Source organism: Zonotrichia leucophrys, chromosome 13 (genome assembly GCF_028769735.1).
Source record: "Zonotrichia leucophrys gambelii isolate GWCS_2022_RI chromosome 13, RI_Zleu_2.0, whole genome shotgun sequence".
In the NCBI taxonomy this organism is placed as follows: domain Eukaryota; kingdom Metazoa; phylum Chordata; class Aves; order Passeriformes; family Passerellidae; genus Zonotrichia; species Zonotrichia leucophrys.
In genome coordinates this window covers 7,989,545-8,017,089 of record NC_088183.1, presented here as the reverse complement: position 1 = coordinate 8,017,089, position 27,545 = coordinate 7,989,545, and the positions used below count along the sequence as shown (strand labels likewise).

General features: G+C 46.3%; 1 protein-coding gene across 1 annotated transcript in view; it reads right to left on the bottom strand.

The window, feature by feature from the left end:
• The window catches only part of KLHL3 (kelch like family member 3), a 45,227-nt gene extending 17,682 nt beyond the window's left edge, over positions 1-27,545 (bottom strand). Inside the window, exons 1-6 of the mRNA XM_064724601.1 lie at positions 27,397-27,545; positions 19,699-19,815; positions 16,637-16,743; positions 11,397-11,518; positions 3,598-3,760; positions 961-1,070 (exon numbers count right to left, since the gene is read on the bottom strand). Of these exons, the coding sequence (XP_064580671.1) occupies positions 961-1,070; positions 3,598-3,760; positions 11,397-11,518; positions 16,637-16,743; positions 19,699-19,815; positions 27,397-27,410 (633 nt within the window). The 5' untranslated portion in view covers positions 27,411-27,545. The remainder of the gene's footprint in view (positions 1-960; positions 1,071-3,597; positions 3,761-11,396; positions 11,519-16,636; positions 16,744-19,698; positions 19,816-27,396) is intronic.

The following is a 27,545-nucleotide window of genomic DNA, read 5'->3' as shown; positions in this document are numbered from 1 at the left end:
CTGCAGCCCAGAGGGGCTGAGCAGGAGAAGAGCACACATGAGGATGTGCAGCATCACCACACCCAGCTCCAGCATCAGCCCACACAAATGCAGGCATCCATTAGAGCCCTCAAATTACAAACCACACAACCCTCAAGCTCTTCTGTAGCCTCTCACGAGTGACCATTTACATTTAGGAACATGGTTTAGTGGTGGACCTGGCAGTGCTGCGTTAGTGGTTGGACTCAATGATCTCAAATGTCTTTTCCAACCTTACTGATTCTGTGACTTTACAATCTCCCCACAGTGACAATTTGGAGATGAGCTGAAGGACTGGAGGCACGTGCCTGTCCCCAGAACCTGCAGCAGGCCACACAAGAAACTCAGACCAGAGAATGGGGCTGAGCTCACCAAGCACCACAAGCACTGCTCACCCTCCTCCCCAGGAGCCCAGACTACACAAGATGTGCTGAACGTTTCAACACAAAAACAGTATCAACCACTGCCTTTCTCCCCTTTCTTAATAAAAACACTGAAGATACTAGAAAAATATTTCCTTCCTTCCTTTTGGTTCTGGGCTTCCTTTTGTTTTTCTAGCCAACATGTAACAGAAGCCAATATTCCTCCCCTGCCTAATGAAATTCACTTTTTTTTTTTTTTGAGGTTTTACAGCAGGTATTAAATGCTTTACACAACAGCATATGGGAGTTTCCTAGTTTTCCAGAGAAGGAAAGTAGTTGGTTCTGAGCCCCAGGGCTTTTAGCTTGATATGGATCTGAGAGTCATAACTTCCTGCAAGAACAACCAAGTGAAGGTCATTTTTATGTGCTTTTAGGATTCACATTATTTTCATTTTCCTTTCCACATGATCTCTTTTGGAGAATGACCCCAAAGGAGCATATCATGATAACAGTTCCTGGTGTAAGATCTAGAAACATTCCAGCATTCTTACATTCACTCTTGCTATACAATTTACTGTACCTTTTCTTCAGAGGAGACTGTGAGCTTGTCACTTGATATTAAACTGCAAACCTGGTCCAGACTAAGGCTAAGAAATTCTTCTCCTAGCATCACCTCAGGGAAGTGCTGCTCTGTTCAACAAACGAAAAGGGGGAACACAAAATTATAATGAAATCCAAGTTTTCAGTCAGTGGCAGGAGCATTCAGACCCACAGCAGCTGGGAGTGCAGCCCAGACACAAACCAGCCCCAGAGCAGCATAGAGAAACCTGATGTAATTCCAAGCAGCACCAGCCCCATGAAATACTTTCATAAATGCTGCTAAACTTTCTGAAAAGCCACTGAGAATATTCCAGGGACAGATACAGTTAGAAGTGGCAATTGAGACAAGGGCCAATGTCCAAAGCAGTGAATAACCTGGGCACCACAGCATCCTCCTTCCCAGTAGTTTTCCCCTTTCCACTTAATTGTACAAATTTCTATTTCTCCCTTTTTTACCTCCAGATCCCTCCATACTGTAACTCTGGGAGCCACTTGAAAACAAAAAGCATGAATATAACCCAAAACTGAAAGAATTATGACTGAGCATCATCAAATCTGTCAAGTTTTGATATCTAGCCAAAAGGCACACAAAATAATCACTTCCTAAAAAATAATTTCTAGGTCAAATATGTCATTAGCCAGCTGCAGCAATTTTAGTTTTGCAAGAATTTCTTACATATACTGCCAATTTAATCTCACCTGTCACTTGCTAAGCCCCATTTATCTTTGGCTGAATTACAGAAACATGAATCTCAGACACTTTATCTGAAGCAGCTTCTTTCAAGTTCTAATTCTGTAGCTTTGAGAAGCTCAGACTCCTGTATCCAAAAAGTTCTCTCTGCAGCAAGATCTGCCTCGAGTTCTCACATCTGCAAAGTGCTTTGCCTGACAAAAAGCAGCACCACAGGGACATGAGCTGGCATAACTTGCAGAGAGGAGTTTTTTGGAGCCCCCCTCACCAAAGCAGCTGCTGCAGAGTTGGACTCTGGGCTTGGACTCCCCAATCACAGACCCTCCTTGCCCTACCGAGAAACAAAACCCCACAGCTAAGGCAAAGGCTCTGATTAAAAATAGCAGCATGTGGGTAAAATTTAATACTGGAAATATACATATGATCTAATGAACTCTTTAGGCCCTAAATATTTAACAGGCAGGAAACACTCCTCACACAATAAGCTGGATGCACTCTGACTTCTGGGCTAAATCTGATATTCATTCATTCTGGACTTGCATCTGGCAGCAGAAAGGTATTTGATCTCTCATTATTAGTTGGAAACAAGGAAGAATATTTCCTGATTTTAATAAAGGAACTGGTGCCTGCATCAAGAAGGCTCCTTCACCTAGTAAAGTTATCCATTGGCCAGAACTGAGCATTTCTCAAGTAACTGAGCTCATGAATGCATGGACTCTTGAGTTTGGGGACTTCTGTCTTGGTTTAAGGCTGTTACATAAACAACATAGTGAAAAGAATTTTAATGGCATTTTTATTAATGGAGTTCCATTACCATTACACGGGCTGCTGTACTAACTGGGACCTATGAAGGCCAATAAAACAACAAAGCAGACCTTCTAATTGCCAAACAACCAAATAAATATACAGTGAATGCACTGCTTGTTGGGTTAAAGATTAAACAGGGCCTGGAAACAAGGATAATGAGATATTACAAGCAAGCTTTTATACAATTAACCATTCCTTCCAGGGTACCTTTTTCTCCAGGGGATAATACAGCCAGAGCAGCTGAAAAGGTTTTAGTTTTATTTGCAGGAGAATAGGGGAGGACTCAGTGGATACATTTTTATTCCACTGAGCCTACATAGGGTCCAATTAAGGGCAAAACTGTTAAAAAGGAAAACGCTGCAGGACAGAGCAGGTGCTCTGGGAAAAAGCAGGTGTATGTGTCCCTATGCAAATTATCAGAAAACAGAAAAACAAACTGGGAGAAAACTATCAGCTTCTCCCAAGCAGAGGTCAAGGGCAACTCTGCTGGAGGAGACTGGAAAGTGCTGGACAAATCAGAGCTTGGGGCTGGCTGAAAAAAGCTTTACATTTATGATGTAGAGGAGAAATGCTGAAAGCCATTGCCTGCACCTGCTTATTGCAACCAAACACATCCACTCCCAGAGAAACATGAGCCTATCTGTGCTCCCTTGGGGTAAGGGGCCATTGCTGCACAGATCAGAGCCTCAGGCTGCACGGCAATTTCAGCTGAGTGCTCCAGCGCTCACCCCAGGATTTAGCTTTGCCCAGTGCTGTTTATTCCCACAATGGAAACACCCAGCAGTGCCTGCTGCTCTCCCAGGGCAGGGAACCAGCACCAACACTGAGCTGTCCAACAGGCACACCAAGGGCTTGCTAGCACCACACTCAGGAACTGTTTTGTGAGCTGAGATCCAGAGGATCAACCTTTTTACCTCCTCAACTCCTCCTTTTTTACCTCCCCTGCGACCAAACCGCATTTCACAACTCGCAGCACCGCTGAACTAAACAAATCATTCCCTTCCTGTTCCAACACCAGAAATGTGAAGGGCCCAAGCAGGACATGCTGAGCCCCAAGCTGCAGTGCCTGGGGCAGGCTGAGCTGCACAGACCCCCTCTCTCTCTCCCGTGTGCCCTGACCTGCGTAGGCGTTGGCCTGCTGCAGCAGCTCGCTGCAGGCGTGCACGTCGGCAAAGGCGCGGATGCCAAGGCAGTTGGTGGGGTGCAGCTGGGACTGCAGGAAGTCACAGCAGTTCTTTCTGACGTCCATCAGTTGCAGTAAACTGGCAGCTGGCAGCAAAACCTGCGAAGGCACGGGAGGGGAATGAAAGTGAGTAGTGAGGAGTGGTTCACAGCTTGCACAGATCGGAGGCAATTCCCTTCCAGACAGGGACACGTCCCTGTGGGGTAATCAGAGGGAAGGTTCAAGTCTTGGCTCTACCCACACGCAGAAGATCCCTGTTCATGCTCTGAGACATGAAAACAGCTATCTTACACTGGGCTATAAGTGGAACTCTTCTCACAACTTCTCCCAGCTTCTCTCCACAAGACCTCAAGGCAAAGTGAGGACAAGATAGAAGCAATCACAAATGCTCCTGAATTTCTGGCTTTGCTGCAGGTAGGGCCTGCACAAAGATTTATATTTTTTTCACTCAAAGGGCTTTATATTATTTATAAGCCAGATTTTTATTATTTATTGCCACCAGATTCAAAGCCCATAGCAGCCAAGCAGTCCTCAAACTCCTGGACTTTGTTACTTCCAACAAAAGCTTATTGGCTTGTGAGGAGGGTGCCCAAGCAGTCATGTAAGAGAGGGGTTTCCCAGAAGCTCAAGCAGGTTTTGGTGACAGCAAGGTTCTTGGAAAAGACAGGTCCAACTATTCAAATCAGCAGCTCTCATTTGCACTTACACAAAATGCTGGGGACGCTTGTGGATCATGGCTGCATCTGAAAATGAGGCACTGCTTTGTACCTCCAAAACTAAGCACAGAAAAAGGAGACAGAAATGGATGATGAATGTGACATCTACTGGGAAAAAAAACCACTTTTGAGGCCAGTGAGAAGGACAGGAAGTAGAAAACAAAATCCATCAGGACATTACAGCCCGTGACATCAGCTACTTCCTTTCTTATGTCCAACAGCAACTGCAGACGTGTCTTACTCCAGCTCTTCCATAGCTCTGGCTGCCTCACACATGTCCTTCCAACTGGGCATCTGTGCTCACCATCTGAGCGCACATTTCCGGACAGTTATTACCAACTCACAAAAAATAAAGCAGCTGTTAAACAAAGCAAATAGGTTAACAGCATTCACCTCCCTGGAACCTGATGGCAGCAAAGGGATAAAGATGTTCCTTCCCTGTCCCTGCCACCACAGCCCCATTTCACACCAGGGCAGGACACTCACAGCCTGCTCCAGGTCTTTCTAAGCAACTGCTGTGTTCCACTCCAGCCCAGCTGTACAGGCTGACTGCTGCCAAGCAGCCACCCCAGCAGGCAACAATAAAGAGAGAAGTCAATTAACCCAGGAGCTTGTTTTGGCCCAAGCCTCTTGATGCCAGGAGCAGATTAGTTTGTGGCTTTGATTAAGTCAAGATAGCAATGCTCTAGGATTTTGAAACCTGGCTGTGAAGCACTTTCTTTCTAGCTGAACCATTTCTGAGCACCTGAGCTACATAAAGGCTTTGGGTAGCCCAGTCAGCCTCCATGCAAGCCATCTCTGGGTACAGACCAGCCAGAGCCTCCTCTGTGCACCCCCATCCATCCAGGCTGCATCCCTGCCAGTCCAGGTGGGCTCACCACCATCCCCACACACACCAGCCCCTGGACAAGCCAGTGCTGCTGCCATGGCCTGTGCTGGCTTGACAAGCAGTGCAGAAGGAGCCTTCAGGAAAGGGGCACTGTCATACAGCACTTCTCAGAAATAGGATATAAAAAGCCTATCAAGAAATGAGGGGATTTTTCTCTTTCTTACTTCCCAGCTGAACATCTCAACACTCATCTTGTTTTTACCAGGGAAGGCAAAAAGCAAGCAAAGGATTTCCGTGAGAACAAAGTCTGTTTCCTTTAGAAATAACAAGAGGAAATGCCCTGCCTAAACATGCAGCAGGACCAAACTGCAACCCCATTAATATTCAGGCAAGTCACTCACATGGGTCTGGATCTGGCTCTTAATATTTGCATTCAACAGCCATGACCAATTTTGTGAGAGCTGGCTTCTCTACCAGATCTGCCTCCAAATCAAAACCCACTCATTTTTTGAAACTATGCCAAAATTATCAGCTATCACTACTAAGACTGACTGCTTTGCCTAATTTATGTCCAGAGCTTCATCTATGGGTGTGTGTCTAGAGATATTTTTATATATTTATATATACATATAACATCTAGTTCACCAGCTGTGTTCTGCAGACTACACACAAATTTCAAGTTTCACACAACATTGCCTGGGCAATTACTTCCAGAGACCTTTGATGTCTCTAAACTAGAAACATCTTTCAGTCAAAAGTGCTCTGTATATATAAGGTTCATTCATTAATGCTGGACTGCAGAGGCTGAGGTTAATTCCCTACTGTGACAGAGCCCTACAGGTAGCCTTGGCCAAAAGTTAACTTAACTTACATCATTCCTGCTCTGCCAAACTGAGAAAGGAGCATTTCCCCCAGGCAGGGGATGTATTAAAGCTCATAAGCAGCTTTGACAATTTGATCAAATTGGAAGCCAAATAAAAGTGCTGGCTGTAAGCCTCAGCTGCACATCCAGGGCCACAGCTGGGACTGCACATCTGCCCAAACAGGGAGACAGCTCCCAGGCACCTGCCCAGAGAGACAAATGGACTTTGTGCTTGCAAGGCAGGTAAAATGCTCAGTTTTAAACAAGCTGCTCTGAACAGCACAAATAGTGGAGATAAAATGGCATTAGCTTAATGTGGCTTCTGAGTGCAAGGGTGGCAATCAGGCTTTATTACAGCCCAGCTGCTCCCAGGCAGCACATCAGGGCTGATCACTGTGCTTCCACTTAAATGCTCCACCTGAGGTGAAATAACCCAGACAGAGGAAGGTGTGACAGCATCAGGGAGCCAAGAAACCTTGTCAGGAGCAGGAGATGGACAAAGGATGTAGAGATGAGAGAGAAAACAGGGGAACAACAGGCAACCTCCCTCCTGAGCTGCCTTCTCCAACTTCAGACACACCATGCCTTGGTTAAAGAGTGAAATAAAAAAGTGAAGACATGCATCAGGCACAACACAGTGCTCTGGTGCCACATCCACAAGTTTCTCCTCAGCTTTCTATAAGGCTGAGCCAATTTAAAGTCTTCCTATGGGTTTAAGGAAGGGCTCCCAGCCCAGAGGAGTCAGCCCTGCAATGGCCCAGGGACCCTGCACCCCAGGGAGATGCACAGCAAGGAGCTTTGGCTCCAGGGAGGAACAGCCCTGATTTATTGCTGAAAGGTGCTCTGGCCCACCCTGGGCTTGCACCTACTACAGCTGCAGCTTTGGGACTGAACAGAGGGAAGAGAGATGGACTGACCCATTATAAACCCTTTAACACCAAAACTGCCCTTGCCAGAGAACTCTCTTTCCTTGCTGTGAACTCATAAGTGTGCAGGGAAAGCAGAGGTGCAGAAGCACTTCTGAAACAGAAATATTGCAGCTCCTAGCAAATCTTTTTTCCTCTTTTCTTGAGACATTTTTTATGACAATTACTATGCCTGCAAAGCTGACAGGTTCAATATCTACTTCCTCCAGACAGCTGATTTCAGATTTGCTCTCTGTGTGAGCCATACCTCAAACTGTGGCAGTGCACAAGGACACCTCACATGTGGTCCACACCACATCATTCCTAACAACTTAATTGTGAAACCAGGTTAATCAGGACTTTTTCCAGGGAATCATTACAACCTCAATGATAATGACTTTCTTAATCAGGAGGGTAATTCTCAGGCTGCCTGCCAGTAATGAAGTGTCATAGGTAAGGCTGGTTGGGGCACACTGAGGAGTGAACACACTAAGATATTCACTGTCCAGAGGTGCAAATGTATTCCCAGGACTGCCTAGGACAGGGAGGAGCCTGCTCCCAAATCTCTTCATTCAGCTCTGCTCAAGGACACCATGCAGAGCTTCTCCATCACTGAGCTGGCAGGTTTGATATGAGCGTTGGAAAGCAGGCAGCAATGTAACCACTTCCGCTGCAAAATCAAGATCTAATTGAAAAATTCAGGTAATCAATGTGTTAAAATCACCAGCTACTCCACACATGTAGGGAGCAGCCGACCCTGTGCTCTGATGTGTGTTTATGATTTCCATTGAGATCAGCCCAGGAACCTGAGCATCTTTGAATTTCCCTGAGACTCTCACTTTAGTTTTCCTTTTTTCTTCACAGAAACTCCATGACACAACTTCCTTCTAAATAAATGTATCACACTCCATCTTCAAATGAATGAGGTCTTTATACCATTCATATCAAAATTTACAACCAACCTTGATGTGGGATGCAACAGAGGAGGAACAACAGAAGGCAGCAGGTGTAGAAATCCCAGGATGGATTTTCCTGAAACTACAACACGACTGCAATGAAGACAGAAATTCTCTCTCTGCTCCATGCCTTCCAAACAAGTGGGAGGCTTAATCCCAAATACATGTTCACAGGTAAAACTTCTCTATCATCCATCAGCCCTGAGCCCTCCTACTGCTGCACCTTTACTGCCCTGAAATCCCACTGCAAGAATGAAGCTCCAATAGATAAAGCACATTGCATTTTCTAGGGTAATTCTCACCCATGTAGAGAGTATTCCCTCCACATGGGCTCAGGATGAGCTAAAAATCCCCTTTGCCTGCACATTTGGGACATAATCTGAGAAGGAATTAGATGGCCACCCCCAGGAACTCACTACATAGATGATGACTGGAACTGGCCACACAGGCTTGGCCCCTGGTACACATATCCATCCTTCCATAAAAAACAAAACAAAAGACACTGTGTCGTTCCATTGCACAATAGCTACAGAAATACGTGCTTAGAAAAACTGTCTCACTTCCTGAGCCCATACCATGCCTATAAAAGCAAAAAAAAACAAAACCAAAATAACAGGTTTCCATTAGGAAAGAAACAACAAAAGAGGTTGTTAAAAGGCTTCTTGTTGTGAAGGGCTGGGCACTGCTCAGCATTCAAACAATCCTAGGAACATTCATTCTGCACTCCATGCTACCTTTGCTGTTCATCATTTTCTCATTTTTATCCTGCTCTCATCTTATTTTCTCACTGCAAAGGCAGTGTCTTTTCATTTGTTCACAAGTTTTGATACCTTGGCTGCATCTGCTCAGTCAATGCTATTGAGCAATTTTTTTGTCTTTTCATAATTTCTATAATGACATCACCTGGCACCTGTACCCAGAAATTGCTTCTTCCAGCTACTGAGAAAGTCTGAAGAACTGCTTTAAAAAAGCATCTTTGCCCAGCTACAGATTCAGAACATGTGACAGGGAAACAGGAGAGCTCAGGAGATACCTGCTGGGAAAAGAGAAATTCTCACTGTGCCCAAGCAGGGCTGCAAAGAAACATTGCAGAAACAGCACACAGAGACACTGCTGAAGTGTCCTTCCAGATGGAGGGATGGAGGGATGGATGGATGGAGGGATGGATGGATGGATGGATGGATGGATGGATGGATGGATGGATGGATGACCCAAAGCTGTGCAGCAGGAGGACGTGGTGATGCAAGGGACTAACCTACTCAGTTCTTTCTAACACTGACACTGCTAATTCAGATGAAAGACTACAAGAAGCTTAATTTTGTGGTTTTTAGCCTTCACTTCATGTGAAACTTTCCAATAAATAACAGAATATTCACTTATGCAACCTTTTCTTCTTGTAGCCAAAGGTGAATATTAACCTGTTTGTGGCACTTCGTTCAGAGTAAAACACCCAGGGACAGGATACAAATTTCTTTTTCTATTGGTTTCATAACACAATTATATTAAATGCCATAAAACATTTTCAGGATGAACACTTTAAACATGTAATAAAATTTAAAGTAGTCAGTTAATCTTGCAGTAGATCAGCTTCATTTCTTAGCTCCTATGAATTAATTTACCTTTAGCCTGAAGAGTTAATACAGAGCGGACATTGAAATAAATCCTGCAGTAAAAGGACCTGCTCTACTAGATTGGGAAAAAAAAATTAGTATTCAAAACTTATATTTTTTTAACTTACTGTCTGAGAGATGAAAGCCAAAATGTAGCCAGGGATCTGCTTTAACTCCCTGTAATCCCTGGGCCACAGAAGGCAGGCTTTGGTTATGTTTTACTAAAAAATATGGTTGTCTAGTAGCTCAGGAAAAGCAACACCTGGACTTTCACAGACCTTCTGGGCAGGATGGAGCTGTTCCAGCTCCCACAGCACTGCTCACACCCCAGTGCAGCTGGAGCACCAAAACTGGAATGCAGCTGAGGTTATTGCCCCAGCCCCATCCAAGGCAGGCTCAGCAGATGGGATCCCAAGCTCTGCACATCCCGAATGCCAAGAGGGAGCTTCTGGAGAACCCAAATCCCAGCAGCATGGGAGGAAAGCAAACCTTTCACAAAGCACGTGGATACAACCTCAATATTCCTCACAGAAACAGGGAAATTTACAGCCTGAGGGTGTGTAATTGTCATTTCTCCCCCAGCAATGGGAGATCCCAGAGGTGCAAGGAGCTCCACCCCAGTCCCCCAGTGAGTGATGCTGTGCCAGCTCCTGATCACCCTGATGTAGGTCACACAGCATCAGCCAGGCCAAGCCACCCAGGGCTGGGGTTGAGTCTCAGCTCCTTTGCCATAATTCCCCTTGAAGGTCTCAGGGAGGGCTCTCACTGCAGGGCAGCCAGGCTCCACACCCCAACCAGGGTGACACTGCCATGCTGAGAGCACACCAAACAGTCACATCTGTAAAGCCAGAGGGCAGAAGGGGCAAGAAAAGGCCCCCAAGGTTTAGGTCATGAAGGATGGTGCAGGGCTGCGCTGCAAAGTGGGAGCAGCTCAGGGGCTTGGCCAAGCTCCTGGACAGGGCAGCAAGAACTGCACTCTGCCTGAGGGGTTGGAGCAGAAGAGCTCACAGCAAGAACCTCGTTTCAAGCAGAACCAGTCTAATTTTGCCATGTTAATTAGGTCAACAAAACTCTCCCCAGCATCACTGTCACAGACTTGCTCCCTTGGCAATGTCCAAGGCAAAGTGAGGAAGACAACAGGCTCAAACTGCCACTTGCAAACAAAACCAGACCAGCTGAAAAGCATGTCCACACACAAGCTCTCAGCATCCCTCCCAGACATCAGTGGCTAAGTGCAGAGCCTTTTTCTTACCACAAATACAAGCAGAGTCAAAGAAAGAGCTCTACCAGCAGCCACAGCCACGTGACACTGCAAAACACTCTTCCTGAGCACCCTGCTTTATTTGAAGGCTGCCTTTCAATTACTCTTTCCACTTGTGAACAAATATTTACCTCTCAGAAATTCAAGACAGAGCACACACACAAAAAAAAGGAAGAATGCCCTCATTTGAACAATGTATTCCACTCAAAGCTCTGTGAAACAACTCAAACTACCCAGAAGAATTTCAAAACTAACAGCCACATTCCTGTGCCATGGCCTTAAAACATTTGACTCACTGCTTGTCTGAGTCTATTCTGACCTTCGACAGACTGACCCACAAGTCAGCACAGCTTCTTGGAAGGCAGATGCCTGCTCTTGTTACAACAGCTCCACACAAAAGCCAAATGCAACATGACTGAAGCGTGGGGAAAGCACTGAAGTGCCTCAAGACTAAACACAGGCTGGAAGCAGCTCTTTTCAAGCTCAACCTTTTACTTTCCACAGCCTGAGGAGACCCCTCACCCCTGAAGAACCTGTGCCTCTGAGTTCCAAGCTTTGCACCGGGCTCTGCAGAGGAGCTGCTGGAGCAGACCCACCTGCACGTTCTCCTCGGTGACCTCGATCTCTGCCGTGTAGATGTAATCAATCAGCTTCCTCAGGGTCTGCCCGTCCACGTCCTTGATCTCAATCTTCTTGGCCTTGCTTTCAGACATGTCTCCTGGAATTCAGTTCAGAAGGACAGTTACAGCTTGCTCTGCAGGACCTTGCTCCCCACACATCCAGCACATTCTCCTGCTGTCTGATTACTAGCACTGTCCCTCACCATTGAAGAACCACCAGTGAGATTCCCAGAAGCCTCCTAATGCCACCTAAGAAACAACTCAAGATTAAGGACACTGGTGTAAACATAAATCAATAAATGCAAAAAACTCAGTTTCTTGACAGAAAAGAACCTGGTTCACCTGTGTTCAAACAAATACAAGAGCTAAAAATAAACCCCCAGTATGTCCCTCAATCATGTCTCAGAACAGGGACAGACTCCAAGAGACTGTGGATGTGTTTTACAAAGGCCTTTGAGAAATACAGTTTTATATCTATTTATTAATGTTTTTTAATATACATACAAATTGATAGAATCAATATGAATGAACATGAATGAACATGAATGAATATGAATTGATATGTTACAACAGCAACATTAGGGTATTTTTTTTGTATATCCTATATTAAAAGCAAAGCAGTGTTATTCTCTTTCTTTAGAAAGAAGCTAAAAGAATGAGTGAAAATAAATGAATATGAATTAATACGAATGAATATGTTATAACAGTGACAGTAGAGCATTTTTTTTGTATACCCTACATTAAAAGCAATGCAGTGCTATTCTCTTTCTTTAGAAAGAAGCTGAAACCTGCTCAGAAAAACAAGCACACAGACCAGCAGTTACACCCAGCATGCAGCAAGCTTCTCTCCTAAATTACCCTGCTGTAAGCTATCCATCACTTACACCTTGTGCAAAGCATCCACACTGAAAGATGCAATTCTCATCTCTCCCCTTCCCAACCTCACACCTTTGGATGCAAACTGTTTCCCTTCCCCAAACCCATAACTCAGAAGCACATGGAACTAGAGCAATAATTTCCTCCCTGAATGCACAAAGCAAAGCCCCATAGCTGTGTAAGAGCCTATTCATGACCCAGAGCTTTATGCACACCTCCACACTCCCCGTGCAACAGGAGCACATCAGAGGAACAAAAACATCCAGTGGGGAGGAGAAAGGACTCCCCAAGGCCCTCCCAGCATCCCCACACATGCTGACCTCACCCAGGAGTTAATCACCAGGACCTCCACAGAAAAGTAAGAACAAACTCCCAAGCGGAAAGAAAATGATAGGTGGAAAAACAAAGCTAAACAAAGGAGAGCACGAAGAAATGTCAATTCTTCAACCTGGGCATGAATAATCACTACTCTCAGAAATCCGGTGACTCAGTACTGCTGTGGGATTAAGTGGAAAAACATTTCCTGCAGCCTATAGAAGTAATTACAGCCTACATCTCTGTGCAGCATTCCACAGGACATGGCCAGGCACAGTAAGTGCACAGCACAGTCAGATGCTAAAGAGGGCCCAAGCTTGAGCAGAACCTGGATCCTGCTAATTGAACTTTGCTGACTTTCCCTATGTGAATAAGGAGGTGAATAATAGGAGTGGGATGGGACCATGAGTGTTAGAACAGTCAACAATGTCCCAAGAACTGAAATAATATTTGCCCCAAATTCAGTTTTTGAAATTGAATAATGAAATGTTATTCAGAGAAGCTCATGAATACCAATGTACCAGTACAAAGGGATAAATGGCCTACATTTGGGAGGCCTTCAAAGCAGGTAGGACTTTTTAATTGACAAAATGTCATCTTCACATACTTCCTCCCCCTAAAAATCCCCAAACATCTCCAGAGATGAAAGGGTGCTTCTGAGGACAGAGCAGCCCCTATCAGCCCTGTGGTGCTGGAGGTGCCTGTGAGGAGCAACCAGTGACCCCCCTGCATGGGGAGGGTGAGTGAGACCCCCAGCCCTGCAGGACCCTCAGTGTGGGGAGGGGCTCAGCCACACAAACCCAGAGATCAATGCAGAAATAGTTGCAGGGACCAATCTGATAACATCATCTCTCCTGGTGGCATCCATGTGACACAAGCAACAAAAATAAAAGCTGTGTGGGCTTCCCCACCCACCAGCAAGCTGCCAGCCCTGCATACCAACAGCCTCCTCTGGCTCTGCTGCAGGACCAGCCCGGGAGGGTCCCGTGTGCTGTGCCCACCTTTGGACAGGACCCAACCCAGCCATCCAGCCACTCCCACTGTCACAGGGGGACAAGTCTCCAGGGCTGAGGAATAACTTGGAGACACCACAGAGGAACCAAGGCAGGCGTTGGTGCAGACCAGGAGCAGGCAACAGACCCAGGGCAAGCCTGGGGAGCAGCCTGTGGGCAGCTGGGTGCTGCATCATTGAGGGCATCTCATCTCACATCTCTTCAGAAAAAAAAAAAACCCTACACCTTAAACCCCACAAAACACAACTCCTAGGGTGTCTTTCATAAGTCAGACTCCAGCCCTAGCTGACACCATAATTACAGACTAATTCCAATCACTAGCACCTCTCACATATGAGGAAGGGCTGCCTCACAGGATGCACTGCACAGACCCCATCCCTGCACACTGCAGCCAGGCAGACACCAGAGATGAGGTGAGAGGGAGCAAAGGCAGGCAAAACAGGCAGGGTGGCTCTGAGCAGACCTCTGTAGGGGACAGACTTAGCACACATCAGCCCCTCTTGGAGGCATTCCTTTCCTGCACCCCAGCAGTGCCCTTTCCACTCCCCCCTGTTCATCAGGGCAAGAAGAGAGCAGAGCTCTGTTTTGTCACAGGATGAACCACACTCCAAACTGCAGCAGCCCACGGTGCTGTGTTTACCCAGCACAGAAACCTGCCCTGCTCCTACACATTGCATTTCCCAGGGCAAAGCCACAGCTTTGGCTGTTTCCTAAGTCACAGATGTGAGTGCATGAGTGCATTGGATAACAAAACCACAGCCTCTCACACATGGGGTGAGTGCTTTGAAGCAGCATGTAAAACCTGCAAGGGAGGTTTCTGCTTCCTCCTTCAGCACTTCCAAAATTCCTAAGGTATCTGACAGGAGCAGTCCTAGCAGTGTCACTGGAGTATTTGTCACCCTTTCTGAAATGATTGTGTTTTCTTCTAAATGGACAGACATTACTGTCCCAAATCATCCCCACAGCATAGTGCCAACAAGGACCAGCATCCAAATGCTCTAGAATTGGACCTCCCAATGCTCTGGAAAGCCAGCATGGAAAGGGACACTCAGGAAGTGCTGGTCCCATCTCTCCTTCAGCGGTGGAAGATACAAATGGAAAATGTGCCCACTCAATTTCAGACTATCCAGGAATACTTCGGAGAGGAATGGCCAACCAGAGGACACTCATGGCTTAGGAAAGACCCCAAGGTGATCACAAGGTCATTCATGCCCCAAAGTCGGGGCAGGTGACAGTGACCGAGCCTGCAGAGCAAGCAGTGGTGAAGGTGGGTGAGCTGTGGGTCCCAGTGTGGTTCCCAGTGCTCACAGCTCCACACTGGTCACTCACTGCTCACTGCTGGGGGACCCTCCAGAGGGAATTCAGTGTGCACAAGCAGCTCCTGCAAATACCCTCACAGTGCAGCTGAACCTGAGCTCTTGGCTCTATCACTGCTGTGCAGTGCCAAAAAACCAAATTACATCGCCCAGCTGGTGCTGAAGGTGTGATTTTAAACTGTCCCCTTGCAGCTGGAAGGAAATCACACACTCTGTGTGATCACACGAGACATCCTTGGGAATTTGGGGCTAGCCAGACTGAAAGCAAAGGCAGAGCTGCTCTTTGCCTGACCCTCTGGCCCCGGGGACTCGTCAGGGGGAGGGGACAGGCGGCTGCCAGGCTGTCACCCAGCCCAGGGCAGCCACATGATGGGTGAGCTGATTACTGTTTAACTCACAGAGTGAGGGATTACACGGCCCAGAGAATTCCTGCATGGAAACATGAGCAGCCCTGCACCACCACCTTCCCACTCAGATGACCTCTAAGGATCAGAGGGTTTTTCCAAGGGTTTTTCTTTATTAAACTCTTCATCAGGAACAAGCACCACAAGTCGCCCACACACACAGCTGTTTCTGAGCAGCGTTTGCTCCTCTGCCTCACCATGCAGCCAGTACCAGCCACCCCAGAAAACACAAATGCTCCCCACCTTAGCTTACCACACTGATAAAGCCACCATGGGCAGTGTCACATCTCACACCTGAGGTTTTCTCCCCACCTCCATCACAGAAAGGAAAAAAGCTTCACTAACAACAAGCTCTTCCTGAGAAATGCTGCATTCTGCTTCCAGCAAAATGAATTAAACCAGGTCTAATCTCAAGGCTTTTAAAAGGAAAAAACAAGGCCCAGACCACAAGCAAATGAACTTGAAACAGGAAAAAAACCCCTGAACCTCATTTATGTTGGAGCTCAGGGGCAGTAAAAACCATTCCCTGGGGTGTACAATAATTTTCTTAGCATTTGTCAGTTCCTATCCTGAAAATGAGGGCAAAGAAGGGAATGAAGCTCAGGAGTTTCTGACCACACTAATTTTAATAGAATGACTTAAATAAGCTGTTCACTCCCCTTCTTCAGGACTGACCTAGCTTTCTAGGGGTTTTTTTTGCTGACCCATCTGGGCACAGAAGGGCACCTGTTCCAAGGATCAGGTGATCAGACCAGGAATTTTGTCCTTTTCTTCCTTTCTGCCATTACCAAAACACACTGGGCTGCAGCAACTCACCCTGTTAAAAAGCTGGGCTGCTAAAACACACTGGGATCAAGAGAACAACGGTGTTATTTCAGGCAGCAGAAAAAAGTGCCATGGGAGATTAAACATCTGTGACTGCCAAATCAGTATCGGCAGGACTGAGCCTTGAAACTACAACTCCTGTGCCAGCAACTTCTTTGATGTGCACCATGAACATTTAGGGCACTGAACACGTGCTCAGTGGTAATGTTTTCATGATCCAAGGTCTTGTTAGGGGGAAAAAAACGAACACACAAAGCAGTGAGCCAAACTCCACAGGAACCTCACAGTGCTATATACTCACCCCACAGGAATTAGTAAAGGGTGGCCAGCATCACCCATCAAGTACAGCAAACTCATCTGTCCCCCTTCTCTCTCAAGGAAACCTCAGCAGCCTGTGCTGCAGTTCCTGACAGACACACAGCCCAATGGCCTGTTCAGCCCACACTGTCTGGTGTCACAAGCAGTACCTGTAAACATGGCACAGAAATAGGGGCTGCAGGCTGCCAGCACCACCCGGTGAGCTTCCATCTCCACGGTCTCGGCCACAATCACCACATCGCACAGGAGCCGCTTGCTGGGGAGACACCAGAGAGGACAAAGATCATTTCAGAACTAAAATCTACATCACCACAGCCCCAAAAGAATGGAAGACCCACCATTACAGACACAGCACCTGAGCTTCTGCCAAAGCCCAGGGGAAGGCTCTCTAATGCTTCAGTACCAGCTCCTGTCACTGTTTGCCTACACAGCAAAGCCTGAATCCTCCTGAGGCTGCAGCCCTGCCTGTGCTTCTGCTTTCCTCAGGGGAAAAAAACCTGGAAGCCAAATGATGCATACACGCTGCTCAAAGAACAAAGGACAAGCAGCTCCTTCACCTCTCAAACAAGCAGGGCTTGGAGGAGGCACAGAAGAGCTTAAAGATTTGGGCACTACCTGGGGCCAGGCTCTAGTAGATCTGTAAGACAAGAAATAGCCATGCAAGGGAACACCAGCATCACTTTTGTCTTTCCACAGGGAAAAGGTGGAGTGGAACATGAAGTGATTTCTGTACTCCCTTCCATGCTTGTCACAATGGAAAGTGGCCACCAAAATATGTCACTGATAGGTACAGAGGCTGCCTCAGTCATCTGCCAGAGCAGAGGTATCAATCACTGGAGTTTATCCATGGGCCTGAGGACTTCATTTACCTCATGAATTAGTCTGGGATTAAGAGTCACTGGGATAAAGAACGGGGTTCCAGACAGAAACAAAAAAAAATACCTTGTAAGCTCCCCCACTGACTCATTGTAGAGCTTTGGAAAAGTCACTTCATTAAGGAGTGACCTTTTCTGCCTGCCCCACGTCTGTCCTTTGAGGATTCATTAGTTAATGTTTGCACAGAGCTCCGCAGATGCCGACAGCAAGAAGTGCTCAGCCTCCCAATAAGTTGGTTTGAGATGCTTAAGCATACAAATGCAAACTAAGGGTGTTCTTTTCAAATGTCAAGCCCAAAAAAAGGATCAGTCCTGTAAATCTAGATGTTGCCTTCTCTTTGGAAACACTTATCTCCACACTGAACTTTGTCTTTAGGAAACTGCATTATCAAATAAACATACACAGAGCTTCTAATGGACCAGCTATATCTCTTCTTCTCCATATATTGAAATATGTGAAAAAACAGCTGTGAAATGGAGGGTTATAGTTGGAATACAGAAGAAAGTAGGAACTGGCAGTCTGTACCCTACATTCATTCCAGTTTGGAAGGGGGAAGGGCAATGATGGGGCCTCTTTAAGAGCCTCTTAATGGAAGCTTCCTCATTTCTTTTAGCTTATGTAAAAGGTGCTCTGCTCAATTCCATTTTGGGCTATAGTAATCTAAAGTACCACTCATAAAATTAATTTCATCTACATTTGCCAACTAAAAGCCTAAGGGACATGGTTTAGTGATGGTCTTGGCAGTGCTGGGTTAAGGGTTGGACTCAATGATCTTAGAGGTGTTTCCAACCTAAACAATTCCACGATTGTATATAGTATATAGGTTAAAGGTTTAGCATGATTTTTCTAGACCTCTGCATAAGATTTCTGGATGCATGTGAAGGGAGAAACTATTATTCAAGGCATCTTTTAACACTGATTGCTGAGAGATGACAGATCCCAAGCTCAGTGCACATCCAAGAGATGTGAAAACTGTATATTCCACAACAGCAACAGGAGCCAACAAAAAAAACCAAAAAAACCCCCAGTACCCAGAAGATGAAAACATCATACAGGTGCTTAATGGCAGCTTTCATTCTTCTATATTTTATCTTTTCAGTATTGCACAAGATACCTAACCACAGGCACACTAAGAAACATTGTCTGCAGTTATTCCCACTCTGCTTCAATTAACAAAGGAATAACAGTAGTACAATAGATTTCTGAATATAGATGCACAAAACTTCAGCTTCAGATCCTTTGCTTTCAGTACAAAGAAAGGACCAGAAGGATGCCAGTTAAAAGTTAAAAAAAAAAATTACAACATACCCTGCTTCATGTAATAGTTACAATATTTCCATTTTGTTCCTATGCAACAGAGAATTGCTGTCAGATATCTGGGGAAGGAAACATTTCCAATCCCTCTCCACACTAGAGAAGTGTGTATTAGGAAACTACTTAATCCATGGAGAGTTAGCTGTTAGAGCATCTTTTGATTACTTGGAGTGTGCAGAAGAGCAGAGGGTGTTTGTTACCTGCTTTCATCACATCCCCTCAGCAGTTAGGGAGCACGTACATTCACGAGTGTGACACACACACTTTACATAAGAATTCTTTTTAAAACTAGAAAGGTGAAAAGTCTAATGAATTAGTCAGAGAAATGCTCACTGAACTTCTGTCTGGTTAGTGGGATAACAGCCACCAAGAAACAATTGAGGCTGAACCACTGCCACCACCTTGCTGATGTGATGACAGCAGTTTTCAAGGCTGTGTTCACAGATGTTTTTTTCAGCCTCTGTTCTCCCTGTACCCACACAGCTGTGTAAAGACCAAGGTGTTCTCTTTTAACTAATATGGGGATTTTTCAATTTGCAAGAAGAGAGCTGACATTCTTCCTGAGTACTTGCTTTGTTTCACCCCTTACTTTGGAGCGCTGAGACCAGAGTGAGTGATGCTGCTAGTTAAAGAGGCTAAGAACAGTACATTAATAATCTTTGGTCTGTAATTATGTGTAGGTGTCTTAATGTCTGTAATGTTCTATTATTGGGTTTCAGACCCTTATCTCAGTTAAGGACAGAGTTTACAGCTGAATTTGCTGTAAGTAATGGAAAAACTAAATGAATTATCATCTATAAATGAAGACCATGGCTCAGATAACGTTTTTGGGAAGACAGAGGTCTGAGACTGGGGAGAGCAGCCCACCACAAAAGGACTTTTAGGATTAATCATTATTTGTGATTAACCCTCCACATGCAACCATTAGGTGTAATAAAAATGGCACAGACTATTTTCTACATCCCTCAATCAGCACAATTCTGCTAAACCAGAGAGGGAGCCCAGTAAGTCAAAAGTGTACCTCCGTAATTCATTCATGACCTTGAAAGCCTTTCTCATGTGAGAGGGATTGACTGTCACTGTCCTCTGGTCCTTTTCATCTTCAGCTGCCTCAGAGGAACGGGAACTCTGCTTAATGCTAAAAACAGGGACAAAAAAAAAAAAGGAGCAGAAGGTTTGATTCAATGGCACTGTAAAAAACAGGCATCCTAAAACTGCAGCACAGGGTATTAAGCATTGGAGCTACTCACAAGTCAGTCAGTCAGTTAAGGTTCTCCACATGAACACATCAAAAAATGCAGCTACTTCTGCATGGATGTTGAAAGCCAACTCAGCCCACATTTCAGCCAGCAGGGAAGAAAAGAAAGAAGTGCCAAACACCTGAGGACAAAGCCCAGTCTTACAGGCTTCAGGCCAGGAAAGCAGTATAAGTTGAAATTCAAGCCAGAACATAATTGCCTCACTGAATAGAAATGGACTTCAACACTGGGAACTACAAGAGTACCATGGATTTTTTTAACATTCATACCGAGAAAAAGAAGTTTAGCCTTCAATGTCCCATCTGAAAAAGGCAAGCACACAATGCATGACTTGTATCTTCTTTAGAGGCAAATGGAAAAGGGCTATTAAATCTCCCTGCACAGCTTTCAAAGCTTTACTGAAGCTGCTTTCCATTTCAGAAATAGTCTATTTATTGCCACTGAAACATATGGAATGAATTATTAAACCTTCCTAGCAGAAGCACCAGCTCCATAGGTAATGTCAAACCAGAGGCACTCAGCTCTGTGCTGTGTTTAACCAGGCCAACAGGTGCCTAAGGCACACACGTGGCCTCATTACTTTGTTGGGAGCATTGGCTCTTTACACACAACTGACAGCAGGTCAATATCTCCACCTCCCTGCTCTGAGAGCCTGTGAAATCACTCAGAGCTCAAGGCTCCCACCTGAGAAGGGAGCAGCACTTTGAGGCAGGTCTCTGTTCTGCTGGCCCCTCAAACCCTGGCAGCAAAGGCAAACAAGACAAGCCAAGGAGGGCTGTCCTTGTCTAAAGCCAGCCCCAAGACAATGGTAGATCTCAGGAGACAACTCCATGTGCCTGACTGGAGACCTTCTCAGAGCTTTTCCTTCCAAGGGACAGTCTCCTTCACCTTTGTCCCCTCCTCCCTATCACCCTTCTTAGTTGGGCTGGCTTGATAAAAAAGGCTGAATTGGGCTAAACCAGCAGTCTGGAGAGCCCAGCATGCTGGCTCTCTGGTGAGCAGAGGGTGATGTCTGAAGGAGGGCACAGAGCAGGGAAGTGTGGCAGGATCCTTCCCACAACACCCTGTCAGCTCCTGTCAAGGTGTGCATGCATGCACATATATCTCTATACACAAGCACACTTACACACACCGACTTTCCCTTTGAAAAACACATCATTCACTATTTACAGCCCCTGCAGTGTGAAGCCCTGGCTAACATTACACCCTGCCTGCTCCTGGCCAGTGGCTGTCACCACACCGTGTCCCCTGACAACACACAAAGCTCTCTGCCCCCCCAGCAGCCTTTGGGGGGCTGCACTCTCCTTCCTGCAGAGGCTGAGCAGCAGCCAAGCTGCACACAGCTCAGATCCAGCCTGCATACTGAGCAGCCTTCAGCTTTGTGCTGAGACAAAGGTTAATGCCACGAACCAGCCAATTCTTTCACTTTGCTGAGTGAGTGGAATATTCTCAGCCATAAGTGAAGCCACAAGGCTGAGCAGAACATCACTGAGCACATGTCCCAGGGAGGGAGACAACTTCCCAACTCCATTACACTCATCATCCAATTAGCTTAGTGTGGCTGGGTTAAAAGAGGAAAAATCAGAAAGAATTCCTCGTGTTAAATGTTCGGCATTCAAGGGACTGGTACCAGGCAACGACACAAACAGCTTTTCTGTCCCTGAGGAACACTGAACTCATTCTGTGCCACACAAACTGCCAGAGGTGTCCATGGCCATGGAGCTGTGCTGGCACTTGGCTCTTCCCCAGCTCTGCACACTCCAGTGAGGAATCCTCCCTGCTGCAGGGACACAGCCAAACCCAGCTAAGCCTCAGTGCAGGGTCTGTCACAAACCCTCATTGGGACTTTAGGCCAGGTGACCACAGCTTTCAACACCCCAGCATAAAACCTTGATTTTTAAACAGCTAAACCTGCCCATGTGGCACCACTGAGGCAGGAAGGGAAAAAAAGGCTCTGGAAGTGCTGGAAGTGCAAGTGACTTCATGGAGTTTTCAGGCTCCAAAGCTGGAACACGTTCAGGAAGTAAGCAGAGTAAACAAAAAAGAAAAAAAATTAAAAAGAAAGTGAAACCAAAAGGAGCATCAGGGAGAGCCACTCCCATTGCTCTGGAGCAGGACATCTGGATCACCACAGGACACTGCCCTGGGCAGCCTCACAGACACCTCAGGGACCCAAAACCCAACCATGCACACAGAAACCATGGGGCCTCTTTAATAAGAACAAGCACACTGCTGAGATTTGTTTATTAGCTCTCCAGTGCCAGGGACCAAAGATGTTCAAACTTTTCTGCTGGCAAAAGATATAGTTCAAGGAACACAGCAAGTTTCATTGAACACCAAAGTAAATGTCAGGTCAAATGTCAAGCTTTCATAAAGCTTCAACTGCACCAACATTTGTCTGTGTATTTTAAAAGCAAAAAAACTTGCTTCAGGATTTTGGAAGAAGATCAATCAGCTCTTCCTAAAAAGCAGGAAAGATAAGTTTTCCAAAATCATCCTAAGAGACACCCTCAGCTTAATTAAAAGGGGTAGATTTCAGAATTTGCCAAAGAGAAAATACTGCAGATTGTCTGGTTAAAAACTTATTTCAAAAAAGATCAAGATATGCTATTTAAAGTTTTTTCCAAGTGACTCATATCAAAAAAAACAAATTTGAAGAATTAATGGCTTAGAGCCTTTAACTCATCTCTAAGACTGATTCAGCTCCTGTAGAACTGTGTTCCAGTAACAGAGAGAGGATGATTTTATCTGGGAGAGATATTTTACACTTCCATGCTTATACTCTCAGAGATCACTGACACATTTCCAACATAAAAATGCAAGAACCTGAATGCTCCAAGCAAATGCACCCTGACAGAAAGCAAAAGCTGCTCCTGAGAAGACCAAGCCATTACATTCCACAGCCTTTTCTGAGATTTGTCCCCCCACAAGGCTAAGAATTATTACACTTATTACACTGCTGTTATTTTAATGGATTAAAGCAAAGGAGGAATAGGGTCCTCTGATCAAAGATGCCAGCCAAGACCAACTGGAGATGCCAGAGCCCCTGCTCCCCATGAGCACAGGGACATTGTCCCCACGTTTGCCAAGCTGATGTCCTACTACAGCAGCAGGACTCGTGAGCAGCTGCCAGGAGCAATTTGTTCTATTCCTGGGCTATCCAAGGCCGTGCACTCAGTGAATGGACAAATGATTTAATTTCCCTGGGCCAGATGAACATCCTCTTTACAGGCACAGCAGGATGCTCCTAAAATGAGCAGAGAGGCTCTTAGTTTCAGACAGTGCCAACCCCGCTGCCCCCTCCTGCGTGGCCTTTCAATGATGTCCCCAAGTAGAACAAATGAACCCCTATTTCAGAGTGCCCAATTAAGGCAGTGAAGCTAATCACCACCCTGTTGACACCGTGTTCCTCCTCTCCAGGACCCCCTAGCAGAGCTGGGCTCAGGTTGCCAGGGTTCCCAGCCCAAGTGTGGCCACCACCCAGCTGACAGGAAGGTATTTTAAAGCCCATACCCCACCGTTCTGCTGCCCGCACGTACCAACTGTAAAGTTGGGTTGCCTTAGTTACCAGCAATAATTACAGATGTCTTTGTAGATTATGTGAAAGAATAAAAGCCTTCCTTTAGAGATAAACTGTCCCCTGGCAAGATTATTGCCGTGCAGATAGCTGGTAAACCCCAGGAACAAAAATCCCAGCTCTGCCAAATCCAGTTCTAACACTGGCTTTATGGGAGCCAGGAGTTCACCCTGGAGGAAGGGCAGATCTCAAATGCAGTCTCCTTCAGAGCACAGAGGGGCAAGGTTCTGCTCATGTTTCTGGGAGAACAGCCTCCAGGCTCAGCTCCCAACCCAACATGAGCACCACAGAGCCCCTCTCCACCAGGCTCTCCCACTGGGGACGGGACACCAGACGTGTCCAGCCCAGCCTCACCCCACTGTGCATCCCTGGGAGCTGCTCTCCTCTCCTGCCTCAGCAGCACAGGCTGAGCTCTGCTCTCCTGCTTGGTCCCCAAAACCGCAGAGCTTCAGCACCACAAGCTGGGTCAAAGACCCATCCAGGCTCAGAGTCCTGCACGGGCAATCCAGCACCTCTGTAGCAGCTTCATAGCCCTGGATTCACTTAAAAGTGCCTGCTAACCAAGAATTTCCAAAGCCTGTGGAGCTTCTTTGGGGGATATGTAAGAATCATCACCAGGAAATGTTAATCTATGGTTTCTGAGAGGTTTGGCATCACTCTGGTCTAAAAACCTGACAGATGCCCAGTAGCAGTTAGGAGTCTTCAAAACGTGAATACCTCTACAAAGATGAATAGAGACCAAAATTAGTCTTAGTTTTAGTCTAAGCACAATGAAAAATCATTTTACTTTAACTGGCCGAATTCTCAGTTTAGAATCAGCATTCCAAATCACAGGACAAATACATTATGCCCAATAGTTTTATTCCTCTATTTTATTCCTCTTTTCCTTACTGTGTCTGCCTGAATACAGGCAGACACAGTAAGGAAAATATGTCAGTGTAATGGCATAATTATAAAAATCTCAATTTCTGAATTTGTCTTTAGGTACATACATTTAAAAAAATGTGACTGAAGGGATCCACATACTGAACTGGGTTTTGAGAGGATTTCAGAGAAATGCATTATCATTAAAACATATGGGAGGCAGCGTAATGGAAAGGATTATTTTTCTTTTAATAGCAATATTATTTTCCTATTTTGTTGATTTTTTTTTTCAGTGCCTAGATCAACATGGAGACATTAGCTTAGGAAAACACACAATTGGCACACAGCAGATCCCTAAAAGGGTATTCATATCAAAGAAGACCTCAGGGGAAAGAAGACTTTGGGAACTAGTGAGAAGAAAAGTCCTTGCTGACACTAATGGAAGCAACACAAAATAACTCAAATATGACAATACCATTTGCTTTCAAAGACAAGTATTGTATTTCTCAGATACCACAGATTACCTTCACTTAAATATAAAACCACAGGTGTTTTAATATTTTAACAAAAATTAGCATTCCAGAGGGTTTTTTCCTATTCAAACTCTTGCAAATTCAGAACCAGAGTATAATGCCTAACTACAAGTCTTGTGCAATTTCTCCATAAAGTAGAAGTACCATCATTTTACTATGAGCACAGTAAAAGAAAAGCAGGATTCTGAAATATTTTATTGCCTTATGTGAATGTTTCAGGTTAAATCTCCCTTGCCCTCAGGTGCTTCTGCTCATGTGCAATGCCATGGGCACATGATACCACTGAGTGTCCTGGGTGTGCAAGTTAACAGGATATTTGAGTCTGGCCAGGCTCAGGATCAGAGTCAGAGGTGAAGTGAGCACAAACAGCACAGATCCTCAGCAACCACAAAAAGGGAAAACGCAATAATATTAAAAACCAGGGGGAACTCTGCCATAATGAAAGCCACCAAGTGTAAAATTTGAGGAGCAGTCTGCCCAACACAGATCTGAGTTTAAACGGGGGGCAAAAGCACAGCACCAAGCACAGACTGAGCCCACCAAGCTCATTTCTGAGCACCTCCTCCCAGGGCTTGCTCTGAGCAGCCAAAGCAGCCCCAGCACAGCCCCACACACTGTGCCCTTTTAACCAGAAAGCAGGTGAATATTTCCAGCTTTTCTTGCCAAGAGTCAAACCCCACATCACTACTGCCCACAACCAGTTCAGGACCGCCTTCCTCTTCCCAAAAACTAGAAATGAAAACAGCAATTTGGGTAATCATTCCTCACTTACAGAGGCAGAGAACATGCTGATGGGGATAGCCTTTTATGCCCTAAAAACAGATGGTCTGGAAAAAACAGGATAAGGTAAAACACTCCAGGTATTTTCCCAGTGGCTTTTTCACCACTGCATCCCCAGAAAAAGGCCTCCAGTCAAAATGAGACCATTGCTGGTAGCCATCAAAAAAAAAAGTAACAAACAACTGTGCCAAGGATGAGCCCAGCCTGGGGTATCAAAACAGCTCTGTTCCATTTCCTCAAACACAGGCTCATTTATACAAATAAAGAGAAAAAAAAAAAACAAACAAGAAAAGAAAATCCCATTCCATGAGCTGGCATCTAGCGTGACAAACTAAGATTTCAAGGCACTTGAAATTAATTATTATTTGGATTAATATTCAGAGGTGACTGTTCACACCATTAGGGGAAGCAGAAGCCCTGCAACGAGAAACGTGGCAGGATGAAAGGTTTTGCACATTAAATACACAAACAATTGCAACTCTTGAGTCACAGAAGGGTAGAAAGCTGCCCTTTGGAGCTTGGAAAACAACTCCTACAGGCTGCTGTGAATGTTTTCCCTCAACAGAAGGAAAATTTCCAGAATTTGGGGGTTGACTCCAGCTTAATTTTCTAATGTATCATATTCAAACAAAACTCCTGTCAAGCCCTGACATTTAGTCCTACCAGCAGGTCAAGCCCCTTCTCTGTTCCCCCACTCCCTGCAAGGTCACCAACACAAAAGGAAGCACTCAGCATATCCTGTTCTTAAAAAAATATCGTAAAAAACCCAGACCAGTTTCGTTTGAAGAAGCACAAGTAGCTTCTGGTGTGCAAAAGGCACCTGACAGAGGAGAGCAATGAGGGCAGAGCCAAAGCACGGAACATCTCTGGCATGCACGAGGTCCCTGCGCAGAATAATATCTTTTATGGGTTCAGTGGACATTAGGTCGACTCTGTAAACACTTCTTCACGCAGGTTTTGGAGCAAAATATCTGCCTGGCAGGAAATAAAGTCTACACAGCCCAGCTCCGGTGCGAGGGAGGCACGGGATGCCCTGCACTGCCCGAGCACCACACAGCGCCGGCAGCAAACCGACCCCAAAGCACCCACGGGCGGGAGGGATTTTCACTCGTGACTCAGAGAAGCAGCGAATATCAGCGACTCTGTCTTGAGCAGAATGCCGAAGTCGGCTGCCTGAGGTTCCAGGCGCAGGCAGGGCACACACAAACCCAGCACGTTGTGCCGGCGGGGCAGCTACCTACCCCTCTGTTCTGCATTCCACCCCCCTGTCCTGCATCCCACCCCTCTGTCCTGCATCCCACCTCTCTGTTCGGCATTCCACCCCTCTGTCCAGCACCCTTCCTCCTTGGCCGGCATCTCAGCCCACTGTCCTGCATCCCACCCCCCTGTCCGGCATCCCAGCCCCCTGCCCCGCACCTCCATTTTAGCGAACACCCCCCGACCTGCCTCCCTCACGTCCTTAATTCCATCCCAAGCACATCGCACGGAAGCCCCTGGGCTGCTCGGCGCGGGGCTTCGCCGCTGTCACCATGACATTGCAACATCCCCGGGGCTCGGCGGGCTCCCGCGGCAGGAGCCGTTCATCCCGCCGGGGTCCCCGCAGCCGCGCCCCGCATTCCTGCGCACAGCCCCGGCAAGGGCATCCCCATCCCGCCGCGCTCCGGGCGCACACAAAGGCTGCCTGCCTGCCCGCCGGCGGTACGCACCTCTCCTCCTCCATTGTGCGGGGCGGCGGCGGGGCCGGCTCAGCGCCCCGGGCCCGGCATGGCTGCGAGCGGCCGCCCCCGCCGCGGGCCGCTTCCTGCGGGAGCGCTGAGCGCTGCGTGCCGGGCGCGCCCCGCTCCGCTCCGCACCG